This window comes from Pongo abelii, chromosome 1 (genome assembly GCF_028885655.2).
Source record: "Pongo abelii isolate AG06213 chromosome 1, NHGRI_mPonAbe1-v2.0_pri, whole genome shotgun sequence".
NCBI classification, from domain to species: domain Eukaryota; kingdom Metazoa; phylum Chordata; class Mammalia; order Primates; family Hominidae; genus Pongo; species Pongo abelii.
In genome coordinates, this window is record NC_071985.2 from 231,952,751 (window position 1) to 231,973,344 (window position 20,594).

General features: G+C 53.2%; 1 protein-coding gene across 1 annotated transcript in view; it reads right to left on the reverse strand.

Annotated features, from left to right (window-relative positions):
• Positions 1-20,594, reverse strand: part of PRKCZ (protein kinase C zeta) — a gene marked incomplete at its 5' end in the record, with an annotated part of 111,037 nt that overhangs the window by 19,280 nt on the left and 71,163 nt on the right. Inside the window, 3 exon segments of the mRNA NM_001133622.1 lie at positions 10,055-10,152; positions 15,781-15,969; positions 17,838-17,890. Coding sequence (NP_001127094.1) covers positions 10,055-10,152; positions 15,781-15,969; positions 17,838-17,890 — 340 coding nt within the window.

Sequence of the window (20,594 nt, forward strand, 5' to 3'; positions counted from 1 at the left end):
TGGTCTTGAACCCCTGGCCTCAAGTGATCCTCTGGCCTCAGCCTCCCAAAGGGCTGGGATTACAGGTGTAAGGCACTGCACCTGCCTGTCCGCGATACTTAATCAAATACACAAATGTGAAGAATGCCAGCAAAAATGGATTCATCAACAATCAAAGACAAAGTGCAGCTCTCAGGAACCAGGCTAGACTCCGACCGCAGCCGGATCCAGTCCCCAACCCTGCCCTGGAACCGGCACCATCCAACAGACACGGGAAGTGGAGGGACAGTGGCCGCAGGGGGATGCTGGACGCTCACAAAACCTCCTAGGGGCGGCCAGGGGCTGGGGGAAGCTCACAAAACCTCCTAGGAGGTGGGCCCTGTCCTTGGTGCCGCCCCCTCCTCGCCACTCCCCCCACCCCCTCCAGGAACGCGAAGTGCCCGGCTCAGAGGGAGGAACCAGAGCCCTCTCCTGGAGGCACAGGAGACGCTGCCCTGAGAGTCAAGTAGTAACCAGATGGGTCCGGGTGGGCCGCCACCACGTGTGTACAGAAAGTTCTGGTGAACACGGCCACACGCGTCCCTTCACACAGTGTCTAAGGCTGCTTCTGTTTTAGAACGCATAGTTACCACAGAGGCTGCACGGCCCACAAAGGTGGAAATATTTACTGCCTGACCCTTTAAGACGACCTTTGCTGACTGCTGGTGCGGCCCTCAGTAAGTGTCAGTCTCCAAGTCCCTCTGTGTTAACGCACTTGACCCCATCACCAGGAAGTAAGTTCAGCCCTCGCCGTTTTACAGATGGGGAAGCCAAGGCACAGACAGGTTGGGGGACGTTCTCTGGCTCACACAGCTCCTGGCTTGTCAGACCCAACATCAGACGACTCGGGTGGGCCCAGAACCCTCACTTGGAAACCCCACTTTCAGGTCCTGTCCCCACCTCACAGCGGATATCACAGCGGTGACAGCACTGTCATTACAGATTCCTGACTCGGAGAGCAGGACGGACATTAAAGCTCTGAGGAAGACGCCAGCAGATGAGCAAAGGCAGTAAAGCTCAGTCCACAGAAGGATTTTACTTCATCCAAAGAAATCTACTGGTGGGGATGCTGGCAGGCCTCGGATTTCTCCATCGAGGATAAAATGCCAGAAAGTGCCCGGGAAATGCACTTGAGCACTGGAGGGCAGTGTGTCCCAGCGACAATGGGGCTCACGTGCAAAGGCAAACACGGGTGTCCTCAACATGAAAGGACGCATGGGAGGCAGCCCCTCACCTTCCTGGAGCCAGGAGACACGGCCTGGGGTGAAGCTGAGCAAAGGAGAAGGCAAGGCAGGGTGCAGCCGTGGGACTGGGTGAGAACACCCCGCCTCGGCAGGGTAAGGCTCACATCACGAAAGCCAGGGCAGAGCGAGGCAGCTGCCCTCCACGACACCCAAGGCCCAGCCATCGCATAGGGATCCCGCCAAGAGGTAATAACGCGATTTAGAATGTTCCTGGGAATTGAAAAATTAGGAAAATTTAAAAATCCAATGAAGCTTGTACAGGAAAGGGAAGCTAGAGATCAGACGCCAGAGTGTGCAGGGAACGCTCACTGTTTTAGGCTGCCTCAGCATCCATTCTGGATCTAAGCTGGACTTTCTCCTACCAGAAGCAGGGCTGTCACCACGACAGTTTCCAGTTCCACATCCCCCCATTCCTCGAGCTGGCCCACCCAGACACCCACCCTATGCAACTGCCCCCTGGTGACCTCCCTGCAGCCCCGCTGATACCATGCCCAACATGGACTGAGCAGCCACACTGCAGAGTCCCCCCCCCCAGCCACAGTGTGGCACCACGGAGCTCAGGCCTGCTTGCTTTAAGTCCACCAGTTAAAACTTCCCATGGGAAACCTGTGTGCAGAACACCTTGGACCCAATAAAGGGTTGGCCCAGGGGTCCCCGTCTCTCTTTACGCTCCCTGGCCTCCCAGCAGGTTGTGTACCCCCAAGGCCTGTGGGTGACAAAACTTGTGTTTCCATCCTGTCTCTCTTGATCACTGGAGTAATAGCTCTGTGTCCTAAAGATTCTAAACTAAAACAATATGAATATCAACAAAAAAAATCCTAAATAAAATATTAGCAAATTGAATTCAGAAGCACATTAACAGAGTAGCACACTAAGACAGGGCATGATTTTCCTCAGGAATCTAAGGATGGTTCAATACCAGCAGCTACATTACGATGACACTATTCATTCCAGGAGGCCCTAAGGAGTAAAAATCTTAACAATGATCTCCACAAATGGCAAGGAGGCCTCTGAACAACTTGCAGTGTTCTTTCTTTTTTTGAGATGGAGTCTCGCTCTCTCTCCCAGGTTGGAGTGCAGTGGCGCAATCTCCGTTCACTGCAAGCTCCGCCTCCCGGGTTCATGCCATTCTCCTGCCTCAGCTTCCCAAGTAGCTGGGACTACAGGCACGCACCACCACGCCTGGCTAATTTTTTTTTTTTTGTATTTTTAGTAGAGACAGGGTTTCACCGTGTTAGCTAGGATGGTCTCAATCTCCTGACCTTGTGATCTACCCACCTCAGCCTCCCAAAGTGCTGGGATTACAGGCGTGAGCCACCGCGCCCGGCCTCAGTGTTCTTTCTTGATAGCAAAATAGAAATGGGTGGAAAGTCCCTTAATAGGACAAGTCACACCTCTGCATGCAGTTATCAGTCATCTTCTCTCAGCTTCACGCTGCTGCTCAGCCATTCTAGAACCTTCTCCCAGTGGCTGGAGGCTGAGAGGCTGTATGTATCATTGCCAGGGCCTTTGCCAGCAGAAGGTGTCCTCAGAGACCAGATGATGGGCCCAGGAACTGGGAGGGTCCATTCCTGTCTCCAACAGCTCAGGCAGGGGCAGCTCCTCTGTGGGCTCCAGAACCCAGTTCAATGGCTGCAGGCAGAGCCCCTGTCTTTCCTCTCCCTTGTGGTCCTCCCAACACCCTTTGCACATGCCAGGACAAATGCTGCCTGCCCAAGATGGGTAAATGCTTCCGTTCTGCCTTGAGGATGGCACCATGTTTCCAGTGCAAAGTGTTCCAGCTGGGGTCAGGAATAGGACAGGGCCGTCTGGTGTCGACGTCACCCCAGTGAGGCAGGTGCTGGCCACTGTCATCAGAGAGGAAGATGAACAGAGATGGCACGACCTGGGTGCAGCAGCTGAGGTGGGTGATGCTGCCCCACCTGCAGATGTTAACCCTGTGCATCCAAGCCCCAGAAAACCACCTGAAAGTTACTACAAGGAAGAGAACTCAGAAGCCATGGGGCCCACAGTTACCATGCAGAGACCAAGCTGCCTGCTGCTGGATGCTCTGAGAGAAGAAAAAAGACCTCGTTTATAACAGAAATGAGATGAAACACTCAAGACAAAATTAAACAAGGAAGTGGCCAGGCACTGTGGCTCACACCTGAAATGCCAGCACTCTGGGAAGCTGAGGTGGGAGAATTGCTTGAGCCCAGGAGTTTGAGACCAGACTGGGCAACATAGCAAGACCCCCATCTGTAAAAATAATAATAATTAGACAAGGAAGTGAAAAAAACCACATGAAGACTTCAAGAGTCTCCTGAAAGAGGATGTGAGTGAATGAAAAGGTAAACCAGGTTCCTGAATGGGAAGATCCAACACTAGAAGGACGTCAATTTCACCCCAGGTAATGTGTAAACTTAACAAATCCCAGTGAAAATGCCAGTTTCAGGCCGGGCTCAGTGGTTCACACCTGTAATCCCAGCACTTTGGGAGGCCCAGGCAGGTGGATCACTTGAGGTTGGGAGTTTGAGACAAGCCTGGCCAACATGGTGAAACCCCGTCTCTACTAAAAATACAAAGATTAGCTGGGTGTGGTGGCAGGGGCCTGTAATCCCAGCTACTCAGGGGGTTGAGGCATGAGAATTGCTTGAACCCAGGGGGCGGAGGTTGCAGTGAGCCAAGATTGCGCCACTGCACTCCAGCCTGGGTGACAGAGCAAGACCCCTTCTCAAAAAGAAAAGAAAAGAAAAGAAAATCCCAGTTTCTTTTTCTTTCTGGAGGCAGACGGGTTGATTATAAAGTCCACATGGAAAAATAAACAAGAGAAAAGGAAAAACAAAAGGCAAAACTGTCCGGATGGTAACGCTGGTTAGTCCAGGGTCTTTGGAGTGCGGACGAAGGTTCTTTCCTGCACGTTAAAATGGGATACAAGTTTAGAAAGAGGCTCTTCTTTTACGTGGTCTCTGCCGTGATCTAGTAGTTAAGCAGCAAAGGCACAATTTCAGGACTGGTCCTGAAAGTTCCTTCAACTAAGGACACCCCAGGTGGCTCCAGGGCTGCCACCCCTATCCCTGCCCATCCTAGGAACCACGCAGGGCGCAGTGGCATGGGACATTCGGGTCTGGATGGAGAAGGGGAGACGCCATGACCTCATCTCTGCTCACTACTGGCAAAATCATCTCCAAGCCTGCAGTGGAGGTCCCCCAGTTCTAACGTGACCCTGAATGGCAATGACACCTGCCCCCGACCTGTTCTAAGAGCGGCCGGTGCCTCCCGATTAGAACTACAGACAACGCATCCTTTTCTCCCATGTTCTGCACAGCCCCGTGTGGCCTGCGACACCAAATCAGGAAATAGCAGGGGCCCCTGTACGCTGCAGGTGTGTCCCAGAGCCCATGTCCTGGGGGTCCCCGAGGGCCCTTCACTGCCCAGGGCTCTGGGATGATGCACGCGCAGCTGTCCACAGTGTTCCTGAAGAGTGCAGGACGCCCTAGCAATGCAAAAGGCAAACCAAGCCCCTGGCTCCTGCCAGGCCCCTGATGCTGGGAAGAGCCCCTTCTCCCATGCACAGCCTTGTGGGGGCCATGGGCCCAAGCGTCCTGCTCCGGAAGTGCTAGGGTTTAGGGTGGCACTTTTACCATTTTAGGCAACCCCGATGAAAAGTGAGCAAATCAGGGGGCTGCTGAGCCGTCACCGTGTGTCGGCAGAACAAAGGCTGAGGCGGCTGTGCCCACGCTGGGCCCTACGGGTGTCAGTCAGCATCTCTCCTTCTGTTCTGAGCTCCCGTGACTCCAGCACACGGATGGGTTTTGAAAGGGAGGTGACTCATGTTCCCAAAGAAGAGGCACCTGCCCTTCCCAAGGTCGCGGCCGAGGCTGTCCTTGCTGTGGCATCCACTGAGCCCTTCCCTCTACTGCCCCCACCCCCACGGCGGCGCCTCCTCCTGCAGCCCTGAGGAGGCAGCACCCCTGAGGAGGCAGCACCCCTGAGGAGGCAGCACCCCAGGGTCAGACCCCGTCACACCCTCACCTCTTTCTCACACACCCACAACCACAACCACCCCCGGGGGGCGTCTCCATCCCAGGCCACAGCACCCCCGAGTCCTCCACATCCAGGCTGGCCCCGCCCTGTGCCTGTCTGGCCAGCACTGCCCTGACTTCTGGGAACCAGGGTGACTCCCCCACATGGGGACAGGCCCCTCCTCCCCACCCCCTAGGGCCTCCCTCCAGGCCATGACAGGCCCAGCAGGTCCCTCTGGCTTCTGCAGCCCAGATCCTACTCCCCACACGAGTTCCTGCCCAACATCAGCACTGCACTGAGAATTCCTGGGGCCTCCGAGTCCCAGGGCCTCTTGGCCAAGTCCAACTTCAAAAGCCCCTGGCACCTTCAGGCCTGGTTCTCTTCCGTCCCTGACACACACCATTACCCTCGTCCTTCCCACAGGCCTGTCTCCCATGAGCCCCTCCCATGTGACCCAACCCTTGCCTGCCCCCCTCTCTCCACGGAGTCCCACTCTGCTCCCTGCGGGCCCTCCCTGGTTGCCACGCCTCCTGACGCAGGTGACCAGTTCCAGGGATGTCACTCTCTGCTGTTAGTAAAGCTGTCTCCCTCTCCAGAGCGTCGGGCAGGTTTCAAAGCATAACTGAAAAACAGACACACATACACACACAGTGCTGGGCGAAGTGCTCTTCACGTCTAGAAGTCACTTTGACCAAGAAGAGCTTACTCAAGTGTCTCGGTCAGTGCACGGCCTGAGAAGCACTTCCACAGATAAGCAAGGGTGTGTGTTTGTTCTTCTTAAAGAAACACATTCTGAGTGTGAATGAGTGTAAAATAATCAACCGTGGCAAACAGTAAGAGGTTTTATTTTAGAACAGCGAGTGAATGGGCGTATTTTAAGGGTAGTTTGCTCACCTACCATCTGAGATCACCGTGCCTTAGTGAGAAAGTGTCCTCAGACTCCAGTTGAATGGGGCGGGGGACGCTGAAAGTAGTCATTTCAGCTAAATCTCTAGTTACCCGGTTTTCCTGAAATAGCTTAAACTGAAGCGATTTCTCATTTTGGAGACTTTATGGCTCATTTTAATTTTGGCTGCTGTTTGGAAAAGGTGGGCTGTCTGTGTAGATAGGGGGTATGGTTTGTCCGTAAAGCAGGTGTTTATTGTGTCTTAAAAATGCGAATGAATTGTTTCTCTCCACCTGTACACACGAGGTGAGACTAATGTTGAACTGTAACATTCAGGAATTCCCTGTAGCCGCCCAGTGGACACGAACATGGCTGGCCAGAAGAGGCAAGACCAGATTTGGAGTGGAAAGAAAGCAATTCTGATTCTTCTCCACTCACAGACCCTTTATGGGAACCAAACTTGCGTGGAAACCTCTGCAGTATCATTGGCCAGGTTTCCCCTGGATGTGGCCTGGGAGCTGTGAGGCCGCCCAGAGCAAAGAGGTGTCCTCTTCTGCGTGTTATTCACCTGGCCCTCAGCAAGGGGCCCACGCGAAACCTCAGCTGGATGTTCCAGCAGAACCAACGCACAAAGAGAAAGTCCCCATAAAACCTGCAGTCACCTCCAGTGACCAGGGAGCAGAGGCGGCGCAGCCGAACACACCCACCTGGGCCAGGCCAGACTTTTCTGCCACCCGGACGCATGGCCGCCTTGCCGATGTTGGCTTTGCTTCATGTGGGTGTCTGGTGCTGTGCAGTTGGTAAGGATTTGTGGGCAGTTTTCACAGCCCCCCAGCTATTGGACTAAGGCAGCTGCCGGTCCTCCCCCCAACCCGGAGCTCACCCCATTTCTACTAAAAATACAAAAAATGAGCCGGGCATGGTGGCGGCGCCTGTAGTCCCAGCTACTCAGGAGGCTGAGGCAGGAGAATGGCGTGAACCTGGGAGGTAGAAGTTGCAGTGAGCCGAGATCGCGCCACTGCACTCCAGCCTGGGTGACAGAGCAAGACTCTGCCATCTCAAAAAAAAAAAAGGCAAAAAAGTCAGACATGCATAGGAATTATTCCCAACTGTCAATGCCAAATGCTCCCACAGGATGGTGACTGGTGCCGCTGCGGGGATCCCACAGACACCCCACAGATGACAATTCTTTAAGTTCGGGCTTACGCATCTGGGAACTTGTGACTTGAGACAAGAGTCCAAAGACACAAGTGGAGAAGCTTTGGGCCACTCGGGGAAGTGAGGGTACGATATCGGACCCCTTTTACATCTACATCCCTACAAGTTCACATATGAAGACGAACCAAAGCAAAACAAAACCCTTCTTGGAACCTCACCATTCAGGAAGTGTTGGGGGACTGGGCTGCCTTCCCCTGGGCATATTCCAAAATCGCAAGGGATGGCAGTCGGGGCGGACAGAGGCCTGGAAACGCGCAATGGGAACACACAAAGGGAGGCATTGACTCGCTCCGGGGAAGCAGGGGAGCGGGAGGAAAGGGGACAGAGCCGTCAGGCGCAGGTGGCGCAGGCGGGGGGTGCCACGCTGAAGCACACGATGGGGCACTGGGGCCTGGTCACCACAAGCCTCGTCCACACGCACAGGAAGCTTGGAATTTACCCCAGAAGCAACTGGGGAGGAATCAGAGGAGCTTTGAGGCAGGAGAAAGACTTCAGATCTGTGTTTCTCAAATATGGCTCAGGCTCAACACGGGGAAGCCAACACTGGGGAGCCCTGGGGTCAGGTAGGGAGGGTGGGGGACCCTGAAACACACTGAGGAGGCGGAAGCAGCCAGAAAACAGGAACACTTGACCAGGGCGGCACCGCAGGTAGAGCAGGTCGGGAACGGCCAGGTCACGCTGGCTCTTCCGACAGACAGACAGGTGGCTGCCGAGCACAGGCAAGAACAGGACCCTGCGGTCAGGAGAGCCGAGAGTGCAGCGGAGGAGCGCAAGTCGCCAGACGTACAGCTAAGAACCGAGCAGCAGAGGTTTGCACCCAGGGCCTGGGACCGCTGTGCTTAGGAAGCCCGGCCCGCAAAGCTTGCCCGCAGCTGGGGCTGGGAACATGAACTGCAAACAGTTCCCTACATGGATATAACATGCTTCTGCATGACCGCCAGGCAGAGTGGTGGACACCTGTAATCTCAGCACTTCGGGAGGCTGAAGCAGGAGCCCAGGAGTTTGAGACCAGCCTGGGGCGACAGAGCAAGACCCTATCTTTATTAAAAAAACAAAAACAAAAATAAACTCTGGAGGCGGGGCACAGTCACTCATGCCTGTAATCCCAGCACTTTGGGAGGCCGCAGAGGGCAGATGGCTTGAGGTCAGGAGTTCGAGACCCGCCTGGCCAACACAGATTACTAAAAATACAAAAATTAGCCAGGTGTGGTGGCAGGTGCTTGTAATCCCAGCTACTCGGGAGGCTGAGGCAGGAGAATCACTTGAACCCAGGAGGTGGTGACTGTAGTGAGCCGAGATGGTGCCACTGCACTCCAGCCTGGGTGATAGAGTGAGACTCCATCTCAAAAACAAGAAAAGCACATAAAAAAAAAGCTTTGGAATAAGAGTTGCTTGCTGTGCCCAAATTGTGTGTGCCTGAACAGGATGCCTTACGCTCGTGATGGTGACTTCAACGGTCACCTTGACTGGGCACGGGACGCCCTAGTAGCTGGCTGTACATGACTTCTGGGCGTGCCTATTGAGGGGGCTTCTGGAAGAGCAAGCAGACGGCCCTCCCTGAAGTAGACTGGCATCATCCAGGCCCCTGGGGGCGTGAAGAGAACAAGAAAGAGGAGGAAGCCTGCGTTTCCCTGACTACCGAGCTGTCCACCTTCTGGCCCCTTGCTCCTGGCTCTGAGGCCTTCAGACCCGGACTGGAATCGACCCCATCAGCTCCTGGCTCTCAGGCCTTCAAGCTGTGCCACTGGCTCTCCTGGGCCTCCAGCCTGCAGATGGCGGATTGTAGGATTTCTCAGCCTCCATAATCCCATGAACCAGTATCTTATAATAAATCTCTTTACACACACACACACACACGTGCACACAACTGGTTCTGTTTCTCAGGAGAACGCTGACTAACGCAATGCTGAACACCTGCTCTCCGCTGGGAGTATGGAATTTTGGTTCGTGTGCAGCCTGCATGACCAGCCCTTGACAAAAACCCTGAGTTGTCACAATTCATTGCTGGAGGAACTAGGAGAGGGCTCTTGGGAGCTCGTGACTGGTTTCTTCTGGAATTTTCCCCGTGTGCCTTTTTCCTTGGCCAAGCCTCCTTTATCTCCCCAGTGCAGTATGCCAGCTGTGGCCCCCAGTGCGGCCATATAACTGATCCCAGGAGTCCCAGCCAATCATCGAACCTGGGGATGGTCTTGAGGACTCAATGCAGAACATACTCAATAACTCTTCAAATAAACAAATCAGGTAGGTCAAAGTCAACTGGCCCCCAAAACTAAACAGAGCATACATTTAATATCCTAGATCACCAGCTTTCAAACGCATTCAAAGCCACAGAATTCCAATATATATAAAGCTTGAAGGTGAAGCTGTACATATTTTAATAAGCACAGAAATCCACCTCTTTTGCTTACTTTTGTAGCCCCAGCACCTGACCCAATGCCTGCACTCAGTGGGATACCTCCAGTAAGTATTTCATAAATGGAATTAAATAACTTCAGATCACGAAATGTACTTCATATGACACCAACCAAGGAGAACAACAAAGAGAGTCTGCTGGCCTGAAAACACCCGTACAGCAACTGGGAGAACCTTACAGGTGACAGTTGACACATCACACCAGACTCAGCTTCTGTGCAGTTCAAATCTGAAATCTGCAGAATATCAGAAACACCCTTCTTTTTCTTACCGACTTGTCGTCTGGAAGCAGGAGTGTAATCCGACCAGGAAGGGGTTGCTGGATGCCTGCTCAAACACGTGCTTCTCTGTCTGTACCCAGTCAATATCCTGAAATAGAAACCAGGGAGTGGTAATGAGGCTCCTGAATGCTCCTCACAGGCATCCTGGGCAAGGGGGAGGCAAGGGAGGAGTCTCTTTCCTCTGCTTTCGGGAAAACAATGCAGAGAGGAAAAGAAAACACCCATTAGGAACTGCATCACCACCATTGTCACCATCCACCCCACCTCTACCACCACCACCAGAACCATCATCATTGTCACCGTCACCACCACCGTCACACCACTGTCACCATACACCCCACCTCTACCACCACCACCATCATCATTGTCACTGTCACCATCACCACCACCGTCACACCACTGTCACCATACACCCCACCCCCACCCCCCACCATTGTCACTGTCACCATCACCGTCATCATTGTCACCATCCATCCCATCTCCACCCCACCATCATCACTGTTGCTGTCACCATCACCTTCACCACCACTGTCATCACCGTCACTGTCATCATCACCACCACCATCATCACCATCTGCATCATCACTGTCATCATCATCACCACCATCACCATTGTCACCATCTACCCCCACCACCATCATTGTCGCTGTCACCATCACCATCACCACCGTCATCATTACCACCACCATCATCACCATCACAACTGTCATTGTCATCACCACTATCATCACCGTCATCACCACCACTATTGTCACCACCACTACCATCATCATCACCACCACCGTCATCCTCAATGTCAACACTACCACCATCAGTCATCACCATCACCATCATCACCACCGTCATCAACATCTTCATCATCACCACCATCACGTCATCACCACTACCATATCACTATCATCACCATCATCATCACCATCATCACCACCATCGTCATCACCATCCCCACCACAACTGTCATTGTCATCACCACTGCCATCATCACCGTCATCACCATCTCCATCATCACCACTGTCATCACCACCACCGTCATCACCACCACCATCATCATCACCACATCACCACGGCTATCATCACCACCGTCATCATCAAAGTCAACACTACCACCACCATCACGGTCATCACCATCACCATCATCACCACCGTCATCAACATCTTCATCATCACCATCATCACGTCATCACCACTACCATATCACCATCATCACCATCACCACCATCATCGTCACCATCGTTACCAAAACCATCATCGTCATCACCATCACCATCATCACCACCGTCATCAACATCTTCATCATCACCACCACCATCACGTCATCACCACTACTGTATCACCATCATCACCATCACCACCATCATCGTCACCATCGTTACCAAAACCATCATCGTCATCACCATCACCATCATCACCACCATCACCATCATCGTTACCATCATCATCACCATCACCGTCATCACCATCACCATCATCACCATCATCACCACCACCATCTTCACCACGATCACCAAAGCTACCAGCTCTGGTTGTATGCTGGCCTCTGGTGGTATACTGGCCTCTGGCCTCCGGGCTTTGCCATAACAGTTCCGGGAGGCAGGTATTATTATCTCCAGTTAGGACACAAGGAAACTGAGGTGGAGGGCTAAGCAGATTCCCCAAGGTCCCAGCGCTACCGAGTGATAAGCCCACACCCATCATCAGAGCACTAGCTCCAGCCCCACACCCATCGCCAGAGCACTAGCTCCAGCCACAGGGCTGTCACCCTCCCAATTCATGCTGCAGTTCAGCAAAATGCTGCAAGGTCAAAGTCAACTTTAGAGTCACAAAGACCCAACAGCTTGGTCTCATCTTGACCCCAGAAAGTAGAGCTGGACAAAGCTCTCAAACCTTTCTAGGTCAACCCCTTGTCTTCGGGGTTAGAAAAATGACAGTGAAAGAAATGCGTCAAAATAGGCTGGAGTGCAGGGGTGTGATTACTGCTCACTGCAGCCTCGACCTCTGGAGCTCCAGCGATCCTCCCACCTTAGCCTCCAGAGGAGCTGGGGCCACAGATACAAGCCACACTCGGCAATTTTATTTTTTGTAGAGGTAGGGTCTTACTGTGTTGCCTGCTCCCACTCCTGGAGGTTTCGTGGAAACAAATCAACAAACCATTAGTGAGTATCTATTTAGCCTCTGAGACTGTGTCATTCCTCCTCAGTGCCCTCCTCCTCGAGGCTTGGTCCTCGGCCACCCTCCCTTCTCTTTGGAGGCGGATCCGATGGAGTGGCTTTGAGTCCCATCTTTCCATGCCGAGAGCTCCCAGCCCGGCCTCTCTCTGAGCTGCAGACCTGTCCCCCTGATGGCTGCTCAACATGTGCACCCGGGTATCTCACGCCACCCCAGGCCACAAGCCAAGCTCCTCGCCAGCCCGCATCTCCTCCCACCTCCAGTGGCTGAAAACCGAGTGGGTCGGCGGTGACTCCTCCACCCCCCACCTGCCACCACCCGTCCCCCAGTGGCCCACACCAGCAGCACCCACCCACTGTGGCCCTGCAGGGACGTCGGCGTTGGCATCATGACCCACTGTGGCCCCGCAGGGACGTCGGCGTTGGCATCACAACCCACATATCACTCAGCACCCAAACTGAGTGGAACCTCCCGGAGACAGCACTGCTGAGTTCAAGGCCCTGCGTGGGGCCGGCGCTGCAGAATCGGTGGGAAGGGGCTTGCCAGTGACTCCTGGGGGAACAAGCGGCAAGCCTGGCCCCAGAGAGTGCAGTCCCTTTGTGGGGAGAAAGAAATTTCTAGAAACCATCCAAGCATTCAACAACGCCTACAATCAGGCTCTTCTCGAAAGATAACCCCAGAGTCCCCACCTCGGCATCCTGGCCCACAGAGGAGATTTCAAGACAGAACAAAACCGCAGCAGTGACTCTTCCAAATGTCTTTTCTCAGGGTCCTGCAAACTTGCTCTCATACGTGGCATTAACTTTCCAGCTGGCCGGGGCGTGCTGCAAAAGGGGTTGGAATCCTCCTGTGCTGCCGCTGGCCAGCAGTGGGGCCGTCAGCAGGGCACCACACCTCTCAGGGCCTCCGTTCCTCGGCGCAGGGCATGGACGCTGCCACCCACTTGTGAGTTCTGCACCCAGGGATGAGGGGCCAGTTGGACAGCCTGTGCACTGCACAGACACGCCCTGCTGGGAGGCAGTAGAGGCTCAGCCCCAGCCCCAGCTCTGCCCTCCCAGGCCCGAGCATGGCTGGCGAGGAGGGACCCCCTCTGTGGCCCATCGGGGCTCAATGAGCAGCCAGTTGTCTTCTGTGCCAGCAGCACTTGGTGACAACAGCATTACTGCCACCCACACGTCGGCCTTTTCTACTCCTGAGAGACGCAACCTGCATTCACGAATAAAAGCAAAAGGCCAAAAATACCAGAAGCCAACGAGTGCATGAAAGATGCTGAACACTGTCAGTCATCAGAGAAACGGGAGTCAAAGCCACATCTGCACACTTGCTAGGATGGCGATCATCAAAATAACACGCGTTGCTGAGGACCTGCAGAAACAGGCCCGTGTGTTGCTGGCGGGGAGGTGAAACGGCGCGGCTGTGTGGGAAGCAGCCTGGCAGGTCCCCATCAGTTGAACAGAGAACTACCACGTGACCCAGCAACTCTACTGCTAGGTTTGCACTCAAAAGAACTGGAAATAGACTCAAACAGATTCTTGTATGCGAACCTTCACAGTGGCACCGCTCACAACAGCCAAGGGTGGGAACACTATAATGCCCCTTGGCAGGTGCACGCACAAACGTGGGGCCTCCACTGGACAACGGAACATTACCCAGCCGGGCAGAGAGAGGAAGGCCTGAGTGAGCGGCCACATGGATGGACCCTGGAGAAGCCAGACACCAAAAGCTCACACACAACTCCGTTCTGTCAAGCGTGCAGAAGACAGAAGTCCGCAGAGGAAGAAGGCAGATTGGAGGCCACTGGGGCCGACGCAGAGCAGAAGCAGGGAGTGGGTATGGGGTTTCCTTTTGGGGTGAGGAAAATGTTCTGGAATCAGAGAGGTGACAGCTGCTCAACTCTGTATCTCAATATGCTAAAAGCCGCCTAACTGTATACTTTATTTGTATATTTTATTATCTTTTTAAGACAGAGTCTCATTCAGTCGCCCAGGCTGGAGTGCAGTATCATGATCTTGGCTCACTGCAATCTCCGCCTCCCCAGTTCAAGCGATTCTCCTGTCTCAGCCTCTGAGTAGCTGGGAATAGAGGTGTGCACCACCACACCTGGCTAATTTTTGTATTTTTAGTAGAGTTGGGGTTTCACCATATTGGTCAGGCTGGTCTTGAACTCCTGACCTCAGGCAATCCACCTGTCTCGGCCTCCCAAAGTGCTGGGATTATAGGTGTGAGCCACCGCGCCCGGCCCTAACTGTACACTTTAAAATGGCAAATTCTATGTCATGTGTATTTTACTATAATTAAAAGAAAAAGGTCTATGAAGTCAGAATTAAGATTTCAACAAACAGGCCAGGCATAGTGACTCATGCCTGTAATCCCAGCACTCTAGCAGGCTGAGAGGGGCAGAGGGCATGAGCGCAGGAATTCGAGACCAGCCTGGGCAACAAAGTGGAACCCCGTCTCTACAAAAAACACAAAAAATAGCTGGGCATGGTGGTGCATGCCTGTAGTCCTGGTTCCTCTGGAGGCTGAGGTAGGAGGATCACCTCAGCCCAGCAGGAGGTGGAGGCTGCAGGAGGAGGTGGAGGCTGCAGGAGGAGGTGGAGGCTGCAGGAAGTGAGCCGTGATCATGCTCTGCCCTCCAGCCTGGTTAACAGAGTGAGACACTGCCTCTACAAAAAATACAAAAATTATACAGCTGGGGGTGGTGGCTCATGCCTGTAGTCCCAACACTCCAGAGGCTGAAGTGGGAAGATCACCTGAGCTGGAGAGTTTGACGCTACAGTGGGCTGTGATCAAGCCACTCCAGTCTGGGTGACAGAGTAAGACCGTTTCCAAAAAAAAAAAAAAAAAAAAAAAAAAGGATTTCAACAAATAAACCATTGATCCTATAATCAACAAACTTCTCCCCTAGAAACAGCTGGTGTGGGAAGATCTGCTACACAGAGCCACGGCAGCTCAGCACGTCCTGCAAAGCTGGGGCCTTGTGCAGGACAGAGCAGGGCAGTGCCTCTGGGCAGCTTCCTGTCCCACCCCATCACCCGTCCAGTTCAGGTGAACCCCAGAGATTTCCTAACAAGGGTGATGACATCCTCAAACTCAACCGCAGTCTGCTGGAAGGCAATGTATCAGTGGTTGGCCATATATGCGAAGGTTGCAGAGACCACGATACCCATCTTCACCTTTTCTAAGCTTAGATACGTGAGTGCTCTCGTGGTGGTCCCCTCACTGCCTGCAGTGTGCAGTGCACTGACAGCCGTATGGGCTTGCAGCCTGGGAGCAGGAGCTGCACTATGCATCTTGGCCGTGGAGTTGGCTGCGCTGTTTGGGTTTGTGGAGTGCACACTGTGATGTTCACACAACAGTGCCATCACCTAACCAGGCACTTTCCAGAACACATCCTGGTCGTTACCCGATGCATGACTATTGATTTTGCACAAACTCCATCAATATGAGGCTAGGTCTCTCGTGCATGGATTAATCCTGCTAAAGCCCAGAAGCGGCCCCAGGACAGCGCATTCCCGGGCCCCCGGGCCCCATGAGAAGTGGCGCCTACCTCGTCATCATGCACCAGCTCTTTCTTCACCACTTTCATGGCGTAGATTTGGTCATTCTTCTTCAACCGCACCAGGAGAACCTTGGCGTAGCTCCCACGCCCGATGACTCTGATTAGGTCGAAGTCCTGCAGCCCAAGCCCCTGAGAGATTTTGATTCCATCCATCCCATCGATAACTGGCTTAAGGTCCTAGGGAGGGAGAACAAGACCCCAGAAAGTGAGAGGGGGGGTTCCCGGGAGACTCAGAGGACCATGCATCACTCATGCGGTCCCAACAGAGATCTGCTCCTCAGAGTCCAGAGCCTCATGATTCGAGTCTCAGTTCTGCGTCCCACAGATCCCACCCCCAAACTCCCATCTAAACTGGGGCACGAAAGGTAAGAACTTAAGGCTGTGTGCTTCTGAGGAAGGTGCTAGAAAGCCAGAAGCTGTTCGTTCCACAGACCATGGCTCTGGTCACAGCTGCAGGTGGAAGGGACTCCCAGGCCCTCAGCCCTATCAGTGGGGCTGAAGAGGTGGCCACAGGGACATGCGGCCCAGGGCCTGGGCCCATCCTTCCTCATCAGGGCCCTCCCTCAGGGGAAGGAAGGTAAAGTGAATGCAGCTAATGCCTCCCAAGAGCTCCCAAACCGGCAAGCACACATTATTAGAAATGATTATTAGAAATACCCAGGAGAAAGGCGTTCTGAAGAAGAACAGAAGCCTCTGCCTCCCGCAAGCTACACCTGGCAAGGATGTCGGGGTGGAGGAGGTAGTTCACTGGGAGGTGCTGTTCTGTGCAGCAAAATGGATTCTGCTTTTTTTTTTTTTGAGACGGAGTCTTGTTCTGTCGCCCAGGCTGGAGTGCAGTGGCGCAATCTCGGCTCACTACAAGCTCCACCTCCCGGGTTCACGCCATTCTCCTGCCTCAGCCTCCCGAGTAGCTGGGACTACAGGCACCCACCACCACACCTGGCTTTTTTTTTTTTTTTTTTTTTTTTGTATTTTTAGTAGAGACGGAGTTTCACCGTGTTAGCCAGGATGGTCTCAATCTCCTGACCTTGTGATCTGCCTGCCTCACCCTCCTGAAGTGTTGGGATTACAGGTATGAGCCATCTCGCCCAGCCGGATTCTGCTTTTTTTGAGACAGACTCTTCCTCTGTCGCCCAGGCTGGAGTGCAGTGGCGCAATCTTGGCTCACCGCAGCCTCCACACCTCCTAGGCTCAGGCGATCCTCCCACCTCAGCCTCCCAAGCAGCTGGGACCACAGGCCCGTGCCACCATGCTCAGCTAATTATTTTATCTTTATTTTTGTAGGAACAGGGTTTTGCCATGCTGCCCAGGCTGTTCTCGAGCTCCTGGACTCAAGCGATGTGCCCAGCCTCCCAAAATGCTGGGATTGGAGGTGTGAGCCACCGTGCCCAGCCTTGGATTCTGCTTTCTAAGTGCCCCAGCCTCCCTCCAGACACAGGATGGCCAGGAAGGAGCACGAGTTGTGAGGGTGACATTTGTTGGTGCTCTGGAAAGGTGTGGGCTTCGCCAGTGCAGCCCTTCCTTGGGTTTTACGAGCAGAGGCTAAGAATGTAGCAAGCTCTTCTGTTCCCTTCTCAGGGTTTATGGTGCAGAGCTGGCCACAGACGCGAGGCTCAGTTGAGCCTCTTGGCTCAAGTTGGGGAAGGACATGAAAGGGCTTCAGAGGGTTTGCCAGGATGGCCAAATGAGGCAACGAAAGGAAGGCATGGTGCAGACACAACTTGATAAAAATTGCAGCTCAAAAGCCAGCCCCTGGGCCACTGTACCACCTGGGTGGAGAGGATGTGGGGCACGGCTTCCCCCGCAGGGTGTCGTCCCCAGACCACCTGCGGGGACAGCTGCCTCCAGGGATTCATCAAGGACGTCCCTGAAGTAAGACCCAAGAACAAGGACTTGCTTCTAGACATCCACATCCGTGAAGATTAGTTAGCAACATCCCAGACCATGTCTATTTCACATCTAGATTTCTGTGACTGCCCCAGAGACAGGCTCACAGACTTTCAAGAGGACGTTGGAAACGGTAGCGAGCTGCTCCACACACTCACCTCGGAGTCGTCTTTAATGCTGTCATGTTTCCGGGATGAGGAAATGTAAGCAACTGGCGAGAGAAGGAGGAAAGAAGGGGCATTACGGTGTCGTCAGGAATGCACTGGGAACACAGCGACCCTGTGGACCTTGCTCCTCTGCAGGGTGATGGCGAAGGGTGAATCTACACAGCAGCCATGTCTGATTCTAATTTAGAGTCTTTTGAAAATGCAGTTTCCTGGGCCCCACTCAGACCTGCTGACTCTGACCATGGGACCTGGGGATGTACATTTGTGACATACGTCCCCGGGGTCCATCTGCAAATAATTCGTCACTAGATTTTGGTGTCTAGTGAATGGGTGGGTGAGGGCAGGAGTGGATGTCTGGTGGATGGATGGAGGATGACTAGATGAGGGATGAATGGAGGTCTGGATGGGAGATGGATAGATGGAGAGGTCAGTGGACAATATATGGATGGATAGATGGAGAGGTCAGTGGACAATAGATGGATGGATAGATGGAGAGATCAGTGGACAATGGATGGATAGATGGAGAGGTCAGTGGACAATAGATGGCTGGAGAGATGGAGAGGTCAGTGGACAATAGATGGATGGATGGAGAGGTCAGTGGACAATAGATAGACGGATAGATGGAGAGGTCAGTGGACAATAGATAGATGGATAGATGGAGAGATCAGTGGACAATGGATGGATAGATGGAGAGGTCAGTGGACAATAGATGGATGGATAGATGGAGAGGTCAGTGGACAATAGATGGATGGATAGATGGAGAGATCAGTGGACAATGGATGGATAGATGGAGAGGTCAGTGGACAATAGATGGCTGGAGAGATGGAGAGGTCAGTGGACAATAGATGGATGGATGGAGAGGTCAGTGGACAATAGATAGATGGATAGATGGAGAGATCAGTGGACAATGGATGGATAGATGGAGAGGTCAGTGGACAATAGATGGATGGATAGATGGAGAGGTCAGTGGACAATAGATGGATGGATAGATGGAGAGGTCAGTGGACAACAGATAGATGGATAGATGGAGAGGTCAGTGGACAATAGATGGCTGGAGAGATGGAGAGGTCAGTGGACAATAGATGGCTGGAGAGATGGAGAGGTCAGGGACAATAGATGGATAGATGGTGAGGTCAGTGGACAATCGATGGATGGATGGAGAGGTCAGTGGACAATAATAGATGGATGGATGGAGAGGTCAGTGGACAACAGATAGATAGATGGAGAGGTCAGTGGACAATAGATAGATGGAGAGGTCAGTGGACAATAGACAGAAAGATGGAGAGGTCAGTGGACAACAGACAGATGGGTGGAGAGGTCAGTGGACAACAGATAGATGGATAGATGGAGAGGTCAGTGGACAATAGATGGATGGATAGACGAAGAGGTCAGTGGACAACGGATGGATAAATGGAGACGTCAGTGGACAATAGATAGATGGATAGATGGAGAGGTCAGTGGACAATAAATGGATGGATAGATGGAGAGGTCAGTGGACAATAGATAGATGGATAGATGGAGAGGTCAGTGGACAATGGATGGATAGATAGAGAGGTCAGTGGACAATCGATGGATAGATGGAGAGGTCAGTGGACAATAGATGGATGGATGGAGAGGTCAGTGGACAACAGATAGATGGATAGATGGAGAGGTCAGTGGACAACAGATGGATAGATGGAGAGGTCAGTGGACAATAGACGGAAAGATGGAGAGGTCAGTGGACAACAGACAGATGGGTGGAGAGGTCAGTGGACAACAGACAGATGGATAGATGGAGACGTCAGTGGACGATGGATGGATAGATGGAGAGGTCAGTGGACAATAGATGGATGAATGGAGAGGTCAGTGGACAATAGATAGACGGATAGATGGAGAGGTCAGTGGACAACAGATACATGGATAAATGGAGAGGTCAGTGGACAACAGATGAACAAATGGAAGATAGCTGGAGGATGGGTGGGTGGCGGATGGCTGGCTGGCTGGATGACGAGATGGATGAAGATGGATAGGTAGATGGGTGGGAGATAGATAGCTGGAGGATGGGTGGGTGGAGGATGGCTGGTTGGCTGGATGAGGGCTGGTTGGTTGGCTAGGTGGGCGAATGGATGATGTACGGATGAATATCTGTATAGAGGATAGGTGGGTGGAGGAGCAGGTGGGCAGGCAGTTGTTTGTGAGGCATCTCTTTTGCGTGAGGCACTGTGTGAACTAAGTGCTTTATGCTCTGTGGTCTCATATCGTCCTTCCAGGCTCTCGATGAGACAGAACCCACATGCATCAAGTGAAAGTGAGGCTCTCACACCCCCGTGCAGAGGTGAAGGTGTGGAGGCTCAGAGCTGGGCTGTAAGTCCAACTGGTGTTTGAGATCTCTCTCTGAATGCTTCTTAGCAATAAAATAAGTCCTTCCCCACAAACAAAACCTCACAAAAATCCAAGAACCATGCCACTGCCACGCTGTGTGTGCAGCAGCCACCTCGCCAGGCTTTCCCCAGACAGGGCTCAGCTCTGTGCAGCAGCCAGATTGTGGGAGGTGCCCAGTCATGGTGGCCACTGCACTAAATGTCTTCGAGAACTCCCGGAGCTGGTTAGAGGAAGAGGCTCTGCACCCCTGGGCAACCACAGCAGCGCTTCACGGAGGCATCCTTGCCCAGCAGCCTCCAGGGAGGGCCAACTCGCCCTGCTCATCTCTGCCGGGGATTGAGAGGAGGCCCTGGAGAGCCTCGTCCCCAGCCCCAGGGAAGGGTGGCC